This window comes from Suncus etruscus, chromosome 19 (genome assembly GCF_024139225.1).
Source record: "Suncus etruscus isolate mSunEtr1 chromosome 19, mSunEtr1.pri.cur, whole genome shotgun sequence".
NCBI classification, from domain to species: Eukaryota; Metazoa; Chordata; class Mammalia; order Eulipotyphla; family Soricidae; genus Suncus; species Suncus etruscus.
Genome location: NC_064866.1, coordinates 26,047,709 through 26,069,751, shown reverse-complemented (window position 1 = coordinate 26,069,751; position 22,043 = coordinate 26,047,709). Strand labels below are relative to the sequence as shown.

General features: G+C 33.9%; 1 protein-coding gene across 5 annotated transcripts in view; it reads right to left on the bottom strand.

Annotated features, from left to right (window-relative positions):
- NTNG1 (netrin G1) overlaps positions 1-22,043 on the bottom strand; it is a 396,206-nt gene that overhangs the window by 170,869 nt on the left and 203,294 nt on the right. For all 5 annotated transcript variants that reach the window (XM_049765717.1, XM_049765720.1, XM_049765718.1 and 2 more), the window contains exon 2: positions 12,397-13,037. In XM_049765717.1, the coding sequence (XP_049621674.1) occupies positions 12,397-13,037 (641 nt within the window). The remainder of the gene's footprint in view (positions 1-12,396; positions 13,038-22,043) is intronic.

The window sequence follows — 22,043 nt, the reverse complement described above, 5'->3', positions numbered from 1 at the left end:
ACTCTCAACATGCTATTTTCCCCAAAGTAACATACATCCCCTCAGAAGCTAGGAATACAAAAGCTGGCTCAATACCTTTCTGCATAAAACTAGGCTTAGTAAAGAAATTAAGAATTCTGTTAAACATGAACAGAGAGCATTATCTGTCTTTTTAATGTTAAAATGTAATTGATTTATGCTTTTATATAATTGTGTTCATTTTTTTAAATTTCAAAAAATACTCATAACTCATACCAAAATACTCATTTTGGCACTTACAGATTATACTCTTTGCCAATTTTAAATATACAGCTTTGGGCAATTCTCATTTTTCTGAGAATTAATTCTCCCATATTTCTCATCTTCCTCAATTTAAATTAAATAACATTTTAAACTATTTTTGTTATAAGATCTCTTTTTATATTCTGGATAATTATCCCTTAGCTGATACATGATTTTTGCAAATATTTCCTTATTTCTTTTATATTTTGAAATTTATTGTTTAAAGATTTTAAGGGGGACTGGAGAAATAGCACAGTAAGTAGGGCATTTTTGTCTTGTATGTAGCTGACCTGGGTTTAATCCCAGCATCCCATATGGTTCCCTGAGCCTGCCAGGAGCTATTTCTCAGCCCAGAGCCAGGAGTAACTCCTGAGCACTAATGGGTGTGGCCCCCCAAAATTAACAAAAATTGAACATGAATTGAACATGGAATTGAACATGGTCAGACACATGCAAGCAAACACTTTTCTGATATACTTTTTATTTGCTCTCCCTTTTATTATCATCTTACACCATTAATATTTTAATTCTGTTTGCTAAATTGTTTAATAAAAGATGGATAGACAATACAGAGGTTATGATACTTTCCTTGTATGTAGCTGGTTCAAATCTCCAACATTTCAATACATATAGTCCCTTGAATATCACCAAGGATTAAAATCGAAAAAAGCCAGGAGAAAGCCTTGAGTAGGGTATGGCTTAATCCATCCACCCCCTGCCCCAAAGAAAAAAATGAAAAAGAAATAATTTTAATAAAGACCTGTTCTCTTGTCTCCTCAACTTGTACTCTCCAACTCTAAGTCTGACCATTTTTATTTAAATATTTTATTTATAAAATATAATAAGGCATTTATATATTGTTTAACTCCTTGATTGTTAAATACAGAAAACAAACACTACTTGAAGTTAACTTTGAGATGCCATATGGTGATACTATGATTTTGACTCATATCTTGTAATTAAAATGGAATTAGAATCAGTTTCTACTTTTAAAACTTCTAATAAGAGAACTAATAAAAGAATAAACATGTGACTGAGTTATGAAAATATTTTAATATGTTATTTGGTAAAGGCACTTATTTTTCTTTAGCCATGGACATTTGATTAAAGGCAACTGTTTTGCAGTTTGGTTATCTGAATAAGTTGGCATTATCAACAATATTGGGCCTTCACTCCAACCCCAGGTATTCTTGTTTTGCAAAACTTTGTAGTAAGGAATATACAAAGATAGTCCATAAAGTGTTTTTTGTTAGTATATAGATTCTTAGAATGTTGTAGAGTGTTGTTTTATAAGATGCTCCAAATTGTACACAATAGCCATTTGCTCGTTTCTAATTAAATATTTATTGTACATCTACCATGTGCCATATTCCATTTTAGACAATGTGCTCAGTAAGTAAAACACAAGTTCCGTTTGAATTTAAATTCTGATTATGCAGCTAATTGGCTAATTCATATAATCCTTCTATTTCACATCTGAAGAGGGGGAGTTAGGGTAAACTATTTTCATGAATATTTTTAGTCCTAAAATTAACTCCAATGCTATGACTTCTTGCCTAGTTGGCATCTGTACTGCTTATATAATTCAAATAGAGTAATTTATGATGCTCTTTTCCCCCAAATGCCAAACTACTAACTTTTTATACTCCTCTTCTCCCATAATATCTTAGCCTGACCTCCTCCATCTGTTTCATATATCCAATCGCATTAGAAGATCTAAAATTACTCACAGATGCTGCCAATATGTGACTATAGTTTTGCTTCTCTGATACCTAGTAGGACCAAATGAACAAAAGCAGCCAATCAGCTGCACAATTTGTAGATAAGGTGATGGTCCTTAGTTGTGAATTCTGTTCAGTTCTACTGGACTTTAATTGGTTTATCAGAAGCACTTCAAATAGCTAAAATCAGTCTTTGGTTTCAAGAATATCACTCAAATTAAATTAAATATAAATACTATATTAAATATTAGTTAATCTTATTTTTTAATTTTATTATTATAGCTTATGCTCTAATTAGAGTTGAAGGAGTTACAGTGGAAGGGAATATAAATTCTATAGCCTATCTATTTATCTCCAAAATGTACCAGATTGTACCACTTGGCATTTCATTTTTTATATCTTTGCTGACTCTTCTATCAAAATCTTTCTAGCTTAAAAATAAAATTAAAATATCTCATCTATTCCAATACCATACTTAATTTCCTATATTCTTAAAGAAATATACATAATGTTCCCCAGCAATCAAAAAATATAATATCAACAGTTAAAAAAAAAGGTACTTCTTTTTTCCAGGCTAGTCTTTCCTTAAAATAGTTTAATTTTTTTTTCACCAATGTAGCAACAATATAGGAAAAATGATACAGTTAAAATTAGACCATGCTGTGAAAAAAAAAATCAATCTGTTCTGAGCACTGCAAATAGTTCAAACACACAGACACACATAACCACACAGAAAGAAATGTTTTCATTTATTTCCATTTATCATATGAACAGTCTAATAATACTAGAGCTGAATGTCATCATTTTATATGACAGTTCTTTGAGATGTTAATTTAGGTGGGGGGTGGATAAGACAAGAAGAACATTCAAATGACACCATTTTTTTTTTCTATTGTAGATCAGATAGGGACTTTTGTAGGCTATTATATTGACAGCTCTCCTAAAAGAATAAATATAGTTGACTGTGTTGGACTTTATTTGAAGAACAATGCTGGGTGATATAATTCTATTATCATATACTCACACTTAAATAAAAAAATACAGTGGTTGAGATTTGCTCAAAGTCCAGAGTTATTAACAAAGTGATACCTAGAAATCATTTTGACTCCCAGTCAACACTTCTTTATAATATAAAACAGTTAATGGTTTTGAGATTCTAATATTCTAAAGTATAGTATATTCTATACTGTCAGTACTTCCTACTACGCTATCAACTGGCAATAGGACAAGTCACAATACAAGAAAAAATTGATTTAGTAGTCATTCAAAGTTTATAAGTGGATTATGCTATATGGAGCAATGGAATTTATGGGATTTAAATATCACACAGAAGAGCTAACTTTATTCATTTAATGATTTCAAGAGAAAGATCAGAACATTCCCCTATCTATAAAAAGGAAGTAGAAATGACATCCATGAGTTAGTACCAGCAACAGTCAATTTGCATTAATTAGAAATGTATATTACAGAATGAAAATATAGATATAGATCATAATGAACTCAAATTGCCTATCTCATAATCACAGTACTATAAACTCCATTCTTTGTCTGGTAAATGAATCAAAGGATGGTTTTATGGAACCACTTATAGAGGCTCACAAAATCTCTTAACATTATATACATCAAGCAATATCCATGACCCCTTTATAATATGGAACTACTTCTGACCCCAAGGGTGTAAAAACTAGCTAAACCTTCCAAAGTTTTCAGCTATTAAATTTGTAAAAAGTAGTTAAAATTAAATGGAAAATCCAGCTTGTTCTTATTTTGTACTATTTGGGAAGACAAAGGCAAAGGCAATGTAGATTCCTATAGAAGTGCTTAATTAACTGGGGAAAATAATTACTTTTCTTTTTAATTATCTTACTAAATATCCTTAAATTTCTTTAAAAAGAGACATTTTTCTTTTAATGACCCACTAGTTTAAAAAAATCTATAGCCCTGGAGAATTAAGGATAAAGAGATGAGCCTTGAACTAGGATTGTTTTTCTGCACTAATGAAGTTCATAATTTAATTGGAGGAATTATTAGATACATTCTCTCCTTATAATTGTGAAAACCTCATAGGAAAATCAGTTTGCTTATAAACAGACTCTCTTTACAATTCAAGAAACCTTTAAGGATTAAAAACAAAACAAAACACCTCCAAATCAGAATGGCTTTTAGTAGTCATATCAAGTGGGTTTCCAACACAGATCTTTACTCTTAGTGAATATATTGAGTTAAAAGAAACACTTTGTGCTAATTTTTTAATTATAGTAATCATTATTTTCATTTAAATGCTTATTTAACTTTACTCTTCACTTAAATGAGAACAAATTAAATGAAAAACTTTGACAGTGGATTGACCAAGTAGTCATTTGACTTGGGGAAGAAAAAGGCTTAGGGACTAGCATCATTGATTATTGATTGGTTTCAATTTTACTTTATTTCAGAATCAGCACAGTTTATTTTTTTTACTAAGTTCCATAAAATGAACTAAAAATGTGGAATTCAAAAGAAAGAACAAATTATCTCCTACTAAAGGATAAGCTTTCTTAAAATAAGATAAAGTAGGTGATAATTTCCAAGTTTATCGTGAGTATTTCTAACTTGTTTTCATGGTTGATAAAAATCATAAAGCAATTGTCTTGCCAGTGTTAAAAATTAATGAATAAATATGGGAGAAATACAATAGTGATTGAAAAAAATACAGTTATGTACCCATTTTTCCTCATCTCATAAAATGAGAAAATATCATTATCATTTTATTTTAGCTGCAAAACTCCTAGATTGAACAAACATGACAAATTAACCCTGTCATTATAATGTTGATAAAAGAGGCTACAATATTTATGTACACAGAGATAAATGCATTGCAATCTTGTATTGTATAATACTGAATGAAAAGCCAAGGGAAAGGCAACTGCTAGAACATTCCAAACTGGACAGAGCCTTACAGACTTACTGATTCATTGTTGATACTGAATGGTGACTGTTCCTGTATTTTTAATTTTTTAATTTTTTGGAACTGAAGCTCGCTTCAGTGACTATGAGAGCATGAGATAGAGAAAGTGTAATGCCTGTAATTAGCAACCTGATATTATTATCACACTTTACTATCTGTGAGATGTTTAAAAATAAGTAATGGAACTTCAAGGCCTTGTTTTTTTTTCTCTGTATAATGAGGTTAAACCAAAAGTTTGAGAAGATAGTGAAAATAAGTTACCTCATAAGAACTTTGTGACTCAGTGTACTACCTGAGTATAAAAGATTATTATTTAAACATCAATGGGAACTATTAAAATTGCCCTAACTCATTCTCCTCTTTTCTGGATTCAATTTCTCAATTTCCTTCAGAAATTACCTTAGAAATTATAGAGCTCTGTACATGGTTTATAAATAACACAGTCATTTATAACTATAAAGGGGAAAGCACTCATCATACTAACTGTACCCATTCTTTAAACTTAAACGATTGGAGATGATTTTCATACCTATAATTCTAATTCAAACTCTCTACAATACTTAGAGCAGAAATTTTAAATCCTTAATATAACTTAACATTTTTCTTTTAAAAAAAGTATTTCCCTATTTCTTACCCTTTCTAAAATCTCATCAGTCACCAAATCCTAACATATTTGTATGTAAATCTTTAGTCCTTTTTGTTTTTATTTGTTTTTATTGGATATGCAGAGCTTTTTAGAATTTTGCATTTTGGTGTCAGAACTTGAGTAGCCTTTTCCAACAATTAACCATTGTTTATAGTTCTTCTTGTCTCTTTGTATATTTGTTAAACTCAGTGAAACAGTAATAACCTCTAACAACACTGTGTTAGAAACATTCTCAGTTTTAAGAGCACTAAATTGATATATCATCCCATATACTTTTGAATTTCCTATGATATGGGGTATTTAGAGGCTCAGATAGAGGGATCATTTTATGCTCTTTGTAGATGCTTAAAGCCATAGGGAAAAGATGGGGCATCTCACAGGATTTGTCCATTCTGCCAATTCTCAGCTACTTAAGAATTCCTTGGCAGATGCATGATTTTAAGCATAATTTGTCAGTGAGATTATCAGTTCTTCCCTGGCTGCTTGGTATTTTAAAACACATATTTTAACACAAGATACAAATGTCACATCTTTATCAAAACTTTTACTAGTGTTCCCTGATTAAATAAGTATTCCCTTCTCTGTGACTGGGGCATTTTCCACATTCACAAGTTATTCTTTTATGTTTTCAAGTCAGTGTCTTTTCTGGATACTGGCTCCTTGGGAGTATTGATGTTCACTTCTGCACCTACATATGTCTATTGTCTAACACAGTATATATGCCAGGACGGATAACAGGTATTTTTTTTTTTTTGGTAACAGAAAGAAGAAGGTGTTATCAACCCGGAATCTGTTTAAGGCAGTAGCAAAACATAGCCTCAAAAATTAGGACTAGTTGGGGAAAATGAACAAATGCCAGGACCAATACTTCCAAAGTGTCCTGTGTATAATGTCTCTCAGGAGAGGTGAAGAGTAAATATTTTTTATTCTAATTGTGGCCAAGAAAAAGACTCATAGAACTTGCAGAATAACAAACATGACTATTATAGCTGGAAGAGCATGCCAGTGTTATTTTTCCAAATTACTTAGGAAATATGAAGAGTGGCCTACTGCTTTCATATTTTTAACTTCCTCCTGGGTGCTTTTTTTGTGCAAACATTTTGCATGAACCATTTGAATTTCCTGCTTCATAAAACTAAAATTTCTCCTAACTTTTTCCTAACTAGAACAAACACTAAGTAGTGACATTCCAAGAGTGATGGTTTACAGAAATATCTGAAGCCTTCCTAGGAAAAGACAATAGTCAGCCTTTTTGCTCCTTATACCCAGTTAGAGTTCATCTGTCCCAGGTTCATCCAGGTCCTGAAATTAAACATGGAGGCCGTGGTTCAGAATTAGAACAAGTGTGGTGTGAAAAACAACAACAACAAGAACCCAAAAATGAGCTGATAGGCAGTTCTATACCAGTGTTCCTGATGCCCTCCTTGAAGCTAAATGATGAATATAGAAAAAACGAATTCAATTTTACAAATGGTATCTAATAGCCCAACCTCCACTAAGGAACCTAAATAGCACAGTAAGGAGAAAGAAATAAACACCATGGAAAAAATAATAACAATTGTATTTAGAACGATTGTATGACTGGGTAAGTAATGGAGATGTTGGTTGGCATTATCTAGATAAGTTTTTCTCAACTCTTTCCTAAACTTTAGCATACTTTCAACTTTCCTTCCTATCCTACCAGTTAGCTCTTAAGTCTTATGCCCTGGCCCCCTTGTTTACATGATTTTTATTTGTGGTTCCTTTGGAGTAACTGGGCCATATTGTGCCTCATTGAGAAGTACTGTTCTAGACCACTGAAAAACATTTTTATAAATCTTTTTTATTTTTGCTTCGAAAAAAGAATTTTCCATTATCTTATGTTTGAACCCATATATATAAATACGTTGCAGATATCCCATCTTACAAGTAAATGAGCATGCAGCCAATGTTCAGTCAAATAATATAACAAATAATATTACTTCTTTGAATGCTTACCTTAAAGAAATAATAAAGTTGATTTTATAGTCCATAAAATGTATATATATGAAACACAGAATGTTTACCTTTTCAAATGTATTTAATCATAAAAAAACAAAAAGGAAACAAAACACTTAACAAATAATAACTTTAAATTATGAAACTCAAAAACAGTGTGGTCATTATACTTAATAGTTTGAATTTAACCCCTATTTCTATATAAATATATTTAGATAAGCACCTACTCTTCACTTCTCTTCTCGCCCCTCATCTGGATAGATTTTATTTATGCATTAGAAGACCTTTTTAGCCTTTAGAATCATCTTGCTTCAGCAGTTAATTAACACAAGTACCATAATTTAATACTGTTAATGCTACTTGATGCCCTTCCATTAGTAATATTATTGTAGTATTACCCTGTAAATTAAAATAAGATCAAGACAGAGAGAGCCACTCTTTAATTAAGGTACTGGCACACTGTACTCGTCTATTATTCACTAGAGAAAATCACCCTGATTTACTGAATTAGGACATCCATAAGTCAGAATTAGTCCACAGAGATTATTAGGTTTACTGAACAATGTAAGTGCTATGGAGTTGCTGAGATTGCCAACAGCAGGTTTTCTTTCTTTTTTTTTACCCTCCATTTTCTTTCTAAGTGCTCAATGAGAAGGAATAAATAGAATCAATGGAAATAGAGCAATAGAAGAAAATATTTTTATGATGGAATTATAGATTTTGTAACCATACAATATCAGATGTGTAACATGCCAAAATAAACATAAATGCTATATTTATTAGTATTAGGACAATCAAAACTGCATGTTTCAGTGACAATGTTTTACTAGTCAGTGTAAATGCATACGGAGGAGGTTAATTCACAAACACTTCAAGCAAATGTTCTCCAACTTTTTTTAATAGCTTAATATTTCAAAATAAAATTTTTGCAATCTTTATTCACTAATCTATAAATATTTATCTGCTTATCCCACATCATCTTAGGGCAATCCTCTGTTTTAGTGGGAATAGATTTGGAATTGCATAGAAAAATTATCATTATAATCATCAGATACAGAAATACTCAGGCAAGTTAAATTTTGCAATAATTTCATGGGACAGTGAGGACTGAAGAATAGAAAGATCTACAATCGTACTCTGCATAATTTTTTAAATGGCACTCATAAAAAGGAACCAGTGTAAGTTTATTTTATTTATTTATTTTTGAAGGAAAAGAAACAGAAAAATTTGACTGTACAGATAAAGAGAGATGTGTTCAAGGGAGCATAGCCAAATTAGTTCTCAAGAGAACAAACCGGAAAGATTCTTAGAGACCATCAGTTGATGTATCATCCTCCTACCTATGATTTTCTGCATAAGCAACAGGTAAAGAATTTGTTTACTTTGTATGAAGTTTAAGCTTGGTTCAATCCCTGCCATTGAATAAGTTTCCCCAAGCACCACTAAAAGGAAGCCCTGAGCACCGCTGGAGGTATGGACCAAAACACAAAAATAAATAAGTAAACAAGCAAATAAAAAATAAAAATATAACAGACTTGAAATTTTCTTTTTTTCTTTTTTTTTTGTTTTTGTTTTGTTTTGTTTTGTTTTAGGCCACACCCGGCGGTGCTCAGGGATTACTCCTGGCTGTATGCTCAGAAATAGCTCCTGGCAGGCATGGGGGACCATATGGGACACCGGGATTCGAACCAACCACCTTTGGTCCTGGATCGGCTGCTTGCAAGGCAAAAGCCGCTGTGCTATCTCAATGATCACGTTCTTCACTGAAGCCTACTTGAGTCAACCAAAACATCGGCAGCTCCCAGTGGTGGCTCCATCTTCCTTATATAATTTAAAAGCTGGAGATATGCCTGGATCATCAGACCTTATAAATTTACATCTTTAGTCTCTTCCCTAAGATTAAATATATCCTGAACTTCCAGAACCTGCCAAGTACAACCCAGTATCACTTTTGCCCTGAAGATTCTGGGTAGAGTTGGTAGTGACTGTGTTGAATGAAAAGAATGGCGAGTGGGTGGAGATTGGGGGAATCACTTCTACCAGATCTTTTCCCCTTGCCTAGATGCCTTTTCACTAGACTGTACTTGACTGTTGAATCTTAAAAGATCATGGAGGTCAGTCCCAAAGAAGAAAAGAGGAACACAGACACTTTCTGACACCTGAATCTGTGAAATGCAATTGAAGTGCACAGCAAGGAATAAGGGACAAACCTGATTGGATTCTATAATTTCTGTATGTTTTGATTTTAAGGGCTTACTTCTGGCTTCATGTTCAAGAATCACGTCCTACTGTGTTCAGGAAACTAGACACAGTGCTAGGGATGAGACCTGGGCCAGTTATGTGCGAGGCAAGTGCCTTAACTTCTGTAAGTCATTCCAGCCCTGGGATTCTACATTTTTTTACATGTAGAATCTACATTTAAAGAAAATTTTACATTTTTTTCTTTTAACATGCCACTTTAGAAAGTGTTATTAAAAGTGTGTTTTATACTTCCTTTTAAGTAATAGAGGAAATGAAAATAACTTCCAATCACAGCTAAAATTCTCAACAACAGTTATTTCCCTATAATGTTTCAGAAGATTATCTTCTTTGCAAGCATAAGATGAAGGTTTAGGGAAGTTGGATTGTAATTCTTTTGGTTTAGATAAAGGATTTTTCAAACTATCAGAAACTTCTTCTCTAGATGACTTTTCCCAATCATATAAATCACATTTGGATTCAAATTCATATCTGACCATATTAGTCTTGACATGGTTTTCTGGTAGAAAAAGAAAATATTGGTTACTTTTTTTGTAGCATGTTATTATTAAAAATATCAATATCAATTACATTTATATATGCCCCCAAGAAAGATACTGGAACTAACTGATCATTTTTGATAAAATATTTATGACAATAAGGGTTTTTAAGGCATTAGCTCCATATTGTCATCTAATTGTGTTCTACCCACACAAGACTGTCTTCCTTACATTGCAAATGGCAAACTTACTATTGTAGCAGCTTCTATTTTTCACAAAAATATTCTGCTTTAAATATATCTTCATCATACATCAGCAAAACTTTGGCTAATAGATTTTAAAGTGGCAGTAGAGGCAGGAAGTAGCACAGTGATAAATGCTCTGCATGGAGATCTGAGTTTGGTCTCCAACACTTAAAAAAAAGACATTTAAATGCTTCTTATAATAAATATTCATGACTCTTCTATAAGAAAAAATATTGCTACAATAAAGCAGAGGGGTGAAGATTTACCAATCCCTACTATGTTCCACAGTAAAGAAGAGCAACTTTGGGCCAGAAAGATTGTAGTGAGTTTAAGGTGCCTTTTTTAATCTTGCTGACCCTGATTTGAATTCCAGGCACTAATATGGTTCTGCAAGCATTACAAGCATTAGCAGAGGTCACTTTTGAGCACAGAGACAAGCACAGTTCTTGAGCACTAGCAGCCATTTTTCATCTCCTAAAAAATTATTAGCAACCTTTATCACCAAAACACCAAACTGAGTTCAAGGGCACCACTCAATCATATGTGTTCATTAAGACCCTCCCTCAACTGTGGTGATTTCTTTCTAGTAAAAAAAAAAATTAACATGATTATTTCAAAGATAAAGTTGAGTCAATTCTTTGAAATCCCAAATAATTTTGACATTTTTAGAGTTTCTGACAACCTGGCAATTCTAGAAACCAGTAAACTTATAGAATCATAACATATTGGTCAACATTTTATGATTACTTAACTCAGTCTACATGATTTATGTATCCCTTTCATTTCACTTGAGTCTTCATACATTTTGGTTAGCACTATGCAGGCAAATTTTAGAATAGATACTGCTTTGTTGTCTCTTTTCCCCATTTTTTATCTATAGTTATACAATCCATTACTTTTCCCAACTGATTATCTCCTTCTTCTTCCAAAGGTGGTTATTGCGTTGAAATACCACATTTAATAAAAACTCTATGAAAGTTTGTCATTATTCAATTTTTCATTTAAACTTCAGAATGTTTGGAAAATTTCTCAGTGGTGTGTCTGGCATATTACCAAAATGAAAGTTGACTTATGTCCATTATTATTTAAACTTTTGTCCCTCAATAGATGATGATCTACATATTGAAGGTGAACCCAACTAAAAGGTAGTACATCTTTTTAAACATCTGAAAATTAGAACCTGTATCTTTACAAAATACTTTGTGCTTCCTAAATACGATTACTAAACTAGGAATTAGTAAATTTTAAGAAGCAAGTATTCCTGGAGTTATTTTATGCAATATGAAAAATATTAACAATGAGTTCATGAGCAGCGTTAAAACTATCACCTGCAATAGAACATGGGATGAATATAGATTTATTGTTCTTCAGTTTATCTTTGTCTTCCTGGGGCTTTATTTTTGAGGGTACCCAAAAAGTTCCAATTATGAGCCCTGTGGCCACTTTTGGAAATAGTTGGCCAACCAGTCTTGGTTCAAAGCTCTGCCTCTATGGTGTCAAAGATCACCATAACTACTGTGACATTTTAGGGCATCACTTGATCCACATCAGTGGTGTTCAGATGCAAGCACATTTGGTATTGAAGTTCAAATTCAAACCTGGCTCATGTGAAGCATGGACCCCTGATCACTGATTTATATTGCTGGTCCTTCCCTTTCTTTTATAGAGCCACTGGCTTCACTGTCTTAAGGAATAAAAAAGATTTACTGACTCAAAGACACCATTTGACTTTTATAAACTGTTTTTGCTTTTAGATGGCTCTTTGGGGGACAAATGTCACTTTTATCATGGCAGGAACAACACACATGTCTTTTCTTTAAATACACCCCTTCTCATTTAAGTCAGAAAGATGTCCTCTTACCTTCCATGCACCTTTATGTCTGAGATTGCATAAAAGTAGCGTGCCAAGTGTAGCTCATCTACAAATATTTCCCCAACGGCTGGTCTCAAAAGCCTTATCCTCAGATCTGTGACTGTAAAGAAATCTCTGAGTTTCTTGGTTGTATCCAACTGTCCGTAGAGGGAAGCCATATTGCGTAGCCAAGGTCCGGCAAAAAATGCAAACCTATCTTTGATTTCAAAGTGAATAATTTTGCTATTGGTCATGTACCCAGTGGAGTACTCTTCGGTGCAAATGATTTCTAAAACCGTGTGCTGTGATAAATCCTTCACAGATTTGGGATCCATGTGAAAAGCATCTAAGCAATCGGTGGCATAATATTGATAGGGCTGCCATGTTCGTCCGTAATCCAGAGATTTCTCCAGGATCATTTGGTCTGGCCGCCCTGATTCAAAGGTAATGACTATGTTGTCTGTGAGCTCAATGGTTTTGCTCCAAGATAGCGTGATGTTAACCTGGAGAGGCTTGGGATACTCCTTCCAAGTAGCAGACTGCCAAAATGTGGAGGGATGTCTTCCTTCAAAATCAAACATCAGTTCAGGGGGGTGTGCCAACTCAGGGGTACTTGCATCACACTCATTATTGCACATGTAGGGATTGCCCTATGAAAGAAGAACAAAAGAATATGCATCAAAACGTAAGTTTGACACAAGTCTTGCCATACTGCTATTGCTCAATAAGAGCCTAGGAGATAATGGAAAAAACATAAATAATTAAAAAACAATAACAACAAAAAGCAAAATGGTTTGGAGTAATAATTTTTACTCTTTATAAATGGATTTTCCTTCTTAATAGCTTTATAAAAAGCAATATGATAATCTTCTTGTCTTACATAGGCTTTCTTAAAACAGTTTAGTTTTCCCTTATGTATAAGAACCACATTGTGTTTGTACCAGAAGCACAAAGACATAGGGCCATTGACAAACAGCTCAATAACTCTCATTCTCTTAGAAAGAGGCTATTGCAGAAAGACAAGAAAAATTCCTCCATGCTTTAAGAACTTTTATCAAGAGTATAGTTTTTCCAAAAAGTCATTTTTCAAGTTTAGAATTAATAAATAATTACAGTTTCATTTAGGAAACAATTAGTTTAGGAAACAATAGCCTCATATCATGTTCGCCTTCTTTTTGCTCTGCCTCAAATCGATCATACTTAACTGGGTCCCCTTTTTATAAAGTCTGCTTTTGAAGCATTTACTTTGTTCACCACAAATCATTAAAATGTGGTACACTACAGACTCTGGGGCATGGTCCAAACATCTGTCATCAGTTAACTCTAACAGAAAAGGAATACCTCAGGAAAGTCTTGGGGCAGGGGTATGTTCCACATTACCTGGCACAGGAAAACAAGTACTTAATTAGAAGAGTATTGCAAAAAGCAATACTTCTCATGTGTTATTTTGTACCAGCCGATAATCAGCTCTTCACAAATGTTAGCCATTGCTATTCTCCATTTTTACAAAGGTTACTTTCTGCCTAGTCTTTTCATACTAGTTGAAAATAAGCTTTTGTGCCTTATGACATCTTACATGCCCTTAGCTGTAATCATTTAGCTTAAGTAAAACCACTGATTTCCTTTTTTTTTTTCTTTTTTGGTTTTCTGGGCCACACCCGTTTGATGGTCAGGGGTTACTCCTGGCTAAGTGCTCAGAAATTGCCCCTGGCTTGGGGGGACCATATGGGACGCCAGGGGATCGAACCGTGGTCCTTCCTTGTCTAGCGCTTGCAAGGCAGACACCTTACCTCTAGCGCCACCTCGCCGGCCCCGATTTCCATATTTTTTAAGAAAACAAATGATGGTGAGCTACACTCACCACATACACTGTTTCATCAATGGCCCAGATTTACCACTCAACTATAGCTCTCTGCTGATACCAATCTGACCAAACTTTAGATATGCTGGTAATTGGGCTGACATCGCCGGAACTTTTTGGAGTGAGTGTGGGCACCCTCCCCCTGCCTTTTTCTACATCCTGAAGGCCCAAAAGAACACCCTACGAAAGTCATAGTATCAGCCACAGTGCTTGGGAGTCTTGAGTGACACAGCTGCATATGTGGCTGTACAATTCCAAATCTTTTAATATTGTCACCCTATAGGAACACACTAATTTAGATGCCAACTTGTATTTGAAGTCACTTATGTTCAAAAACAAAAGAAGCAACAAAAATCAATCAAAAACAAGAACTCAGTAAACTTCCTTATAATGACAACCTCACTGCAAGATGTAATAATTTTCACAAATTTTCTGCTTGCTGTTCTTTTCTTCTTCTTCTTCTTCTTCTTCTTCTTCTTCTTCTTCTTCTTCTTCTTCTTCTTCTTCTTCTTCTTCTTCTTTTCTTTTTTTTTTTTGTTTTTGTTTTTGGGTCACACCCGGCAGCACTCAGGGGTTACTCCTGGATCTATGCTCAGAAATTGTGCCTGGCAGGGATGCCGGGGTTCGAATCACCAACCTTCTGCATGCAAGGCAAATGCTTTACCTCCATACTATCTCTCCAGCCCCTTCTTCTTTTTTAAAAATAATTCTGCCCCTACTTATCTGGAAACAAATATATTATGATGAACTATGCAATAGCTGACATTTTAAAGTATCCATATATTTAAAAAATAAAAAATAAACTGGTAAAGAAAAACAAATGGTATTATTTGGAGTAAGTAGTTAAAATACTTCTTTCTGTGGCCGAGCAATAGCAAAGTGGTATGGCATTTGCTTTACATGTGGATGGCCTGGGATGGAACCAGGTTCTATCCCTGCATCCCATATGGTCCCCGACCCTGCCAGCAGCGATTTCTGAGTGCAGAGCCAGGAGTAATCTCTAAGAGCTGCCGGTGTGGCCCAAAACCAAAATGAAACAAAAAAACCCAACTTCTTTCTGATCCTGTACTAAGCATATATAAGCATGAATGCATGAGAGAACAGACTACCTGGAATTATATTTAGGCTTATTGTTGTAATTACAATTAGTTTTCCTCTTCTTTATCATGAGTTGAGAGCTCATCCGAATATTTGCTGGCTGCATAATGAATTTACATTTCAGACATTGAATCTCAGTATCAGCTGACTCTTGTGTAATGTAAGAGGAACACTGGAGAATTGTCGTGGCTTCCCTAGAGGAAAGTTTCTCCTACCTAGTCAGCTAGTTCTTTCACTGTTTGTCCCCCATTAATGAAACTAAATCCTAAAGCTGGCAACAGGTTTGGGGGACTCAAATATAACTGAAATGGGAGAAGCAAAGGAGAGAAGGGGCATGATTACAGAAACAGAACTGTTTTAAAAATACACTTAAGGCATCAGTGATAATGGAAATGTTTCTGTACCTCTCTCGAATTTCAATTCCCTATTCCTGATCCCAGAGTCGGTGACACTATTTATAGTCTTTTCTTCCAAAGGAGCCAAAGGGAGGGGAGTCAGTTTCTGTTCCAGGTGGAATAAATAAACAAATCTATTATTATTTAAAATCTTAAGCATACCAGTGCGCCAAATGTTAAGCTCTGCAAATTGGCAAAGGCTTTAAAAAATGGAGGGTTATAAATATTGTGAGTCTGTCAGAATTTATAAATTCTAAATATCTGTAAATGCCTATTTTGCTGAAAAGGGTCATAATACACAATTCACACCAACATTTGAACTTGACTGAAAAAAATGATGTCACTTCATCACCTATTTGCACAAACATTAACCTGGATGATATCACCTTCGTCTTGACAAAAGCATCTTCTGAGTTTCTAAGCATAGGAATTCTACTCTGTAGGACAGATCAAACTAAACTATCAAACATTAGTAGGAAGATGCATCGAGAGGTAGCATTTCTTCAGCTTCAGCAGAAGGGTAGAGAGGTTTTCAGATAGGAACAACATGTCAGAAAAAAAGTAGGAGACATGGGAGGTTGATTCTGGATATGGGTCAATACTAGCAAACCTATTTTAGAAAATATGCTTGGAGATCTCCATCTAAAAATCATTCATTCTTGCCTATATTTAATGAAAGTATTGACCATAATCCCCACTTTTTCAGCATTTATATTTCAGATACTTTGCACAGAGTGTTGAATAATACTTTCCATTCCATCTTCTCAATGGGACAAGTGAAAAAAAAATCTTGTTTTGAAGAGCACAAACATGCTTTATCACACATCTGAGATACTTAGAAAAAATTTGCTAGTTTCATGTAATATCTAGTTTTAGCAGTTTATTTGTTCATGGGGCCCTTTTGTTAAAAACAAAATGTTCCAGGATTTAGTTTATTTTTTTTTGAAGATGCAACTACATAACACACTCAATCTCTGCTTTTGTTCTGCAAGGACACCCTTCTAGTGGGGCTCAGCAGGACAGGCAGCTCAGGATAAATGCTTACATTTACATCAAATTGTCAGCCATCAAAATGCATGCCAGGACAAGAAGAAAATTTCATTACTTTGCTCTGATCTGGTACTTTAGACAGCTGATAAATGAGAGGAAAACTTCATGCATCCCATAATGATTTATTGATTGTCTACTATATTACTATATTTAAGGCACTTGTGTTGACTGGGAACACAGCGGTAAACAATAGTCCTGGCTCTCAGCAAAACTTCTTCCATCCATCGTATGGGAGGGGTACTACAATAAACAAATATAAATGTTTAAAAACATCATCATAGCAATGGCTAAAGAGCAAAATTCAAACCAACTAAAGAGGACAATGCAGTTTAAAGAAAGATACTGATTGTATTTTTCTTGGGTCATGTGACATTTGAGTGCATTTAAAATTATTCCTAATTTATACTGGAGATATTGAGAGGTTGACCAGAAAGACAGTTTATCCCTCATTCACTCTACAATTAGTAATAATATAATAGCACAACAATTTATTATACTAAAATTTTATTGTAAATTTATTAGTATACTTTGTTATTATAAATTATTATAATAACAAGTGATTCCAGGTGAAAATTTTTTCTTACCAATTATCTACAGGAACCAAAATCAAAACCAAAACCAATCATTCTTTCTTATTTTTATCCTAAAGGAAAACTTAGGCTCTTTTGAAAAATTAATGTTTTGATGACCATTACCATAACTTACTTAGACACTATAACATAAAAAAAATTGGGAGGAAAAAATATGATTCTGATATTCTTAGGAAGAAACACTGCTTTCAGGTGAACAAGAAAGCAAAAAGGAAGAAGCGGAAGCTAAAAATCTTGCCACTGGAAAGAGTTAGAAAAGGGATTATATGCTAAAATATTTAGTGTAAATATTTCACAAGGGTGTGATTCATAATCCTGTGATTACAGAGAATTATGAATTTGGAAACAATTGCTGTTAAAGGGATCATAATAATTAAATTTTCAACTACTTCAGCTCCACCCTAATGCTCTCTAATACCATCAACAATAAAATTTATTTGTGAAAGCAAAGAATACTCCTTGCTGCTAAATCTAACAAATTCAGGCTTTAGCAAGTGTAAGTAATTATGCTGTGGCCAGCAGGCAACCTTAAATAGATCTTAATTTAAGCCCTAGAAGCAGCAGCTCCCTAACTGAGTGTCTGCGGACAAAGCAGAAAAATATTTATGAATGCACAGATAATATTTACACCATTAAGAGATGTCTAAATAATTAAACAGATATTGCTGCTAAATATTTTTATAACAATTAGAAGATTGTGAAATTTAATTTCATTAAAATAATGATAATATTTTGCCTCTGGGAGAAATGAAGTTAGTAATTAATTAGCACTTTACAGTCAAAATGGAAATGTTATTCTCTCTTAATTTACTTTCAGAACGTGGGGGGGGGTGTAAATAAAATTTGCAACATACTGATTGTTTTTCTATTGATGACTGTGCCTTCCTTTTGGTATGTGACAGTTGGAAAAGAACACATTTTTCACCTATGATCTGAAAGACAGTTCAAAAAATTTCTCTATAAAATATATCAATGTAATACTGCCATTTCTACCTTTTAAAACCCTAGCCTCCCAAATTTTATCTATTGGCAGATTGTTGGAAATGGCATTTGGAAATATAGAAAATTATCATGGAAGATTTACTACTGAACTGTGAGCCATGTGCAGTGGTCTTGTTATTTACACATAGTTATGAGAAGCTTTTGGGTTTACCCTCACACTGAGGATGAAAAGCAGGTAGCATTGCTTCACACCCATTTATATCAGGCCTGTCTTTGCTTGTTGTATGTGGTGACTTCCGAAAAAGAGGTGCAAGGGAGCAGAAAGAGCATTCTGGAAAGGAACACCTGAACTTTCTCAGTGTGCCTTTGACATAGATATCACTTTGATTTTGTTATTGTAAAGCTTAAATGGATTGAAGAAATTGTACATATGTTGGTGATTAGCTCCTTTTATCACAGATATATTTTTGGTGAGAGAGATATCCCACCTCCCACTTAAAATTTCTTGGTCAACATAACCCAAGAACAAAGAATCATTTCTACAAAGCTTAAATATCAAGCATTAAGATTAAGTATTTAGAAACACCCATACTGACAGGCTGACAGATATGGAGATAAGCCATTATTAGTCCTCAAAAGAAAAGTCCACAAATTTCAGTTGTTCACAAATTTCTTTTGTATAAAAGAGAGCATCTCTACAAATGGCATTACAGTCTCATTTTGTAATTTGTGCTTCAATTACCATACCTATGTACTGTATACACATGGAACCAGATGGTCCGAGTATGATGGAATTATTCAACTTTAGATATCCTGCTAGCAAAAAGTATCAAGATATTTGTCAGAACGTAAGCCCAACAATTTAATTTGGAATCATGCTCACTCCAAAGATAAAAGAGACTTGTTTTTGTTATCCTAGAGTTACAAACTGATGTTCTGTTTTCTAATGGAACCTCTTGCTTATCACAGGAATTCCTTGTGGCAGAGACATAGGCTTAAGACCTGATTGAAGCCATTGCTTGTTTCACTCTGCTCTCTGGCAATACTAACACCCTGTGAACTTCTATACTCAAGAATAAAGACGAGAGGCTTAACCTTTCTACAATGCGAATACAGGAATCACAGCACAGATTACAGGCCATCATAGACATCTGTGTAAATCCCCACAGAGGATTATGGTTCAGATTTTCAAAATGGTGAAGGCTGCAGAGGTCAGAATCAAGATTCTAAGAAGGAACTAAAGACAGCCAGGCCACAAAAACAGATTCCTACACTGTTATCTAAATCATTACTCTGCATTACAGGAGAAGGGAGAAGTATGGATGGAAATAAGTGGCTGGAGGCTGGAGAGTTAATATGTAGAGAGAAACACTAAAGAAAGTGGAGTTGATTATAATTGGTAGATAATTTGCCTTTTAAAAACTTAAAAATTTGAAGGAAAAACAAATCTTTCTGGAAATTAGAAGAGAGAGAGAGAGAGAAAGAGAGAGACAAAGAGAGAAAGAGAGAGAATAAATGCTTCACAGAGAGTGTGGGCTTCTCCAAAGTGCAAAAAGAATCCCAGTATACACAGTAGTGTTAAATTCTGAAGGTACCCAGGGAGATGGGGTGCCATGCACACATACATGCCAGCAACATATATGCTCAGGCGACAATATATGCACCAAAATACTTTAATACAGTATTTGACTGTTAAATAGTATCAAAAACAGACCAGAACACAAACACTTAATAACACAATGCTGACCTGAATTTTTAGTACTTTATGTTAAAGCAACTGGAAAGAAATAAATAAAAAGAATATATATTGAAAGTAAGAATGTTCTGAGTAATTTGAGTTTTTTGAATACAGGAAATTTTGACCTGGTTATCTTATAATGATTCCTTATATCTCTTACCTGAGATGCAAATATAAGTCTGCCTAATGTCCATTGTCTGAAATACATCAGCTTAAAATATGGTGAGACCAAACTACTGCTAAGTCACTACTTAATGAAGAAGTGATGACTTCTCAATAGGTCATTTTCAATGGTGACAGATTACTGGTGTGCCTTATTATTATTTCTTAATCTCCTTTTTTTAAATCAAATTCCTTAGCTGAATATGATGCACTCCTATGTTTAAAATATTTTGGGGAACACTGAAATATTACAAAAAAGATGCTTGCAACTTAGCAGATTTAGAGCCATACAAGTAAAAACCCCTTTTTTGAACTGACTACTCAGGCTAGAGAAAAAAATAAATTGGTTAATTTGAGGGTAAATTGAGTCAGCAACACTCTGGGGGAAAATCCTAAAGGGCTCATGTAACTCCTGAGCACTTAACTAACCATACATATTTTTTTGGGGGGCACACCTGTTTTTTTTCAGGAATTATTCCTGTAGGGCTTGGGGAACCATATGGAATGTAAGGGATCAAACTCAGGTCAGCTGAATACAAGCTGTACTATTACCAGCCATACCATTTTTCATCCTAACTATATATTAAAAACAAATGTACTTAATTTATGGAGTAAAATGCAAAAAAATGTAAGTGTAATGGAGGGGGATCTGGGATGCATGCTGGGAAAGAGGGTGGAGGGAGGACAGCTTTGGTGGTGGGAATTTCCCTGATTCAATGATAATATGTAACTAAAATATTACTCTGAAAGATATGTAATCCACTTTGGTCAAAATAAAAATTATTATTATAAACAATAAAAAAGAAAGTAAAAAAAGGGAAATTGCAATTTTATGCATAGGAAGAATTGGTGGTATTTGACAAAATTCACTCAACATGAGTATCAAAGGATTTGAGGGTTGGTAATCCTTAGTATAGCAATATTTTATTGCATTCAAAGACACTGATAGCATAAGATTCTTCATCAAAGCCACTTGGAATGACTGCAGCAAGACTAGTCTCACCAAGACTGAAAATAGAGCTTTAAACCATCCAAGCATCACATTCTGGACTGAATGTGTTTGCTTCACTCCACCCCCATGACAACCTGTATGATATTATCTATAACTTAAATTATCCACATACTAAGAAAAATATAACTTATTTTCACTATTAATTAAGCTGTATATGAACTGTGTGTTACAGTGGCATAGAAAGTGTTCAGGTGCATTGGTTGAGGGGAAAAATAAAGCTCAGAACTAAATACCCAAGCCGTAGTCAATGATAATAAAATAAAGATACCCAAACAATAACAATCTAAATTTAAAATGGACATGTTACACTCACAGGCAAGGGGGCTAAAGGTGGAGGTATGAATGCATGTTTAGAACTTTGGAGGAGGAAGGTCAACACTGGTGGTGGGAATGGCCCTAATTCACTGTTACTATGCTTGAAATTCAACTATGAAGAACTTGTAATTCAAAATGGTCTCAAATAAAAATGAAAGAAAGAAAGAAAGAAAAGAAAGAAAGAAAGAAAGAAAGAAAGAAAGAAAGAAAGAAAGAAAGAAAAAAGAAAGAAGAAAGAAAGAAAAAGAAAAAGAAAGAGAAAGAAAGAAAAAAGAAAAAGAAAGAAAAAGAAAGAAAGAAAAAAGAAAGAAAGAAAAAGAAAGAAAGAGAAAGAAAGAAAGAGAAAGAAAGAAAGAAGAAAGAAAAACAAAAAGGAAGGAAGGAAAGAAGGAAGGAAGGAAGGAAAGAATGAAAGAAAGAAAAGAAAGGAAGAAAGGATGGAAGGAAGGATGGAAGGAAGGAAGAAAAGAAAGCAGCAAAGAAAGAAAGAAGA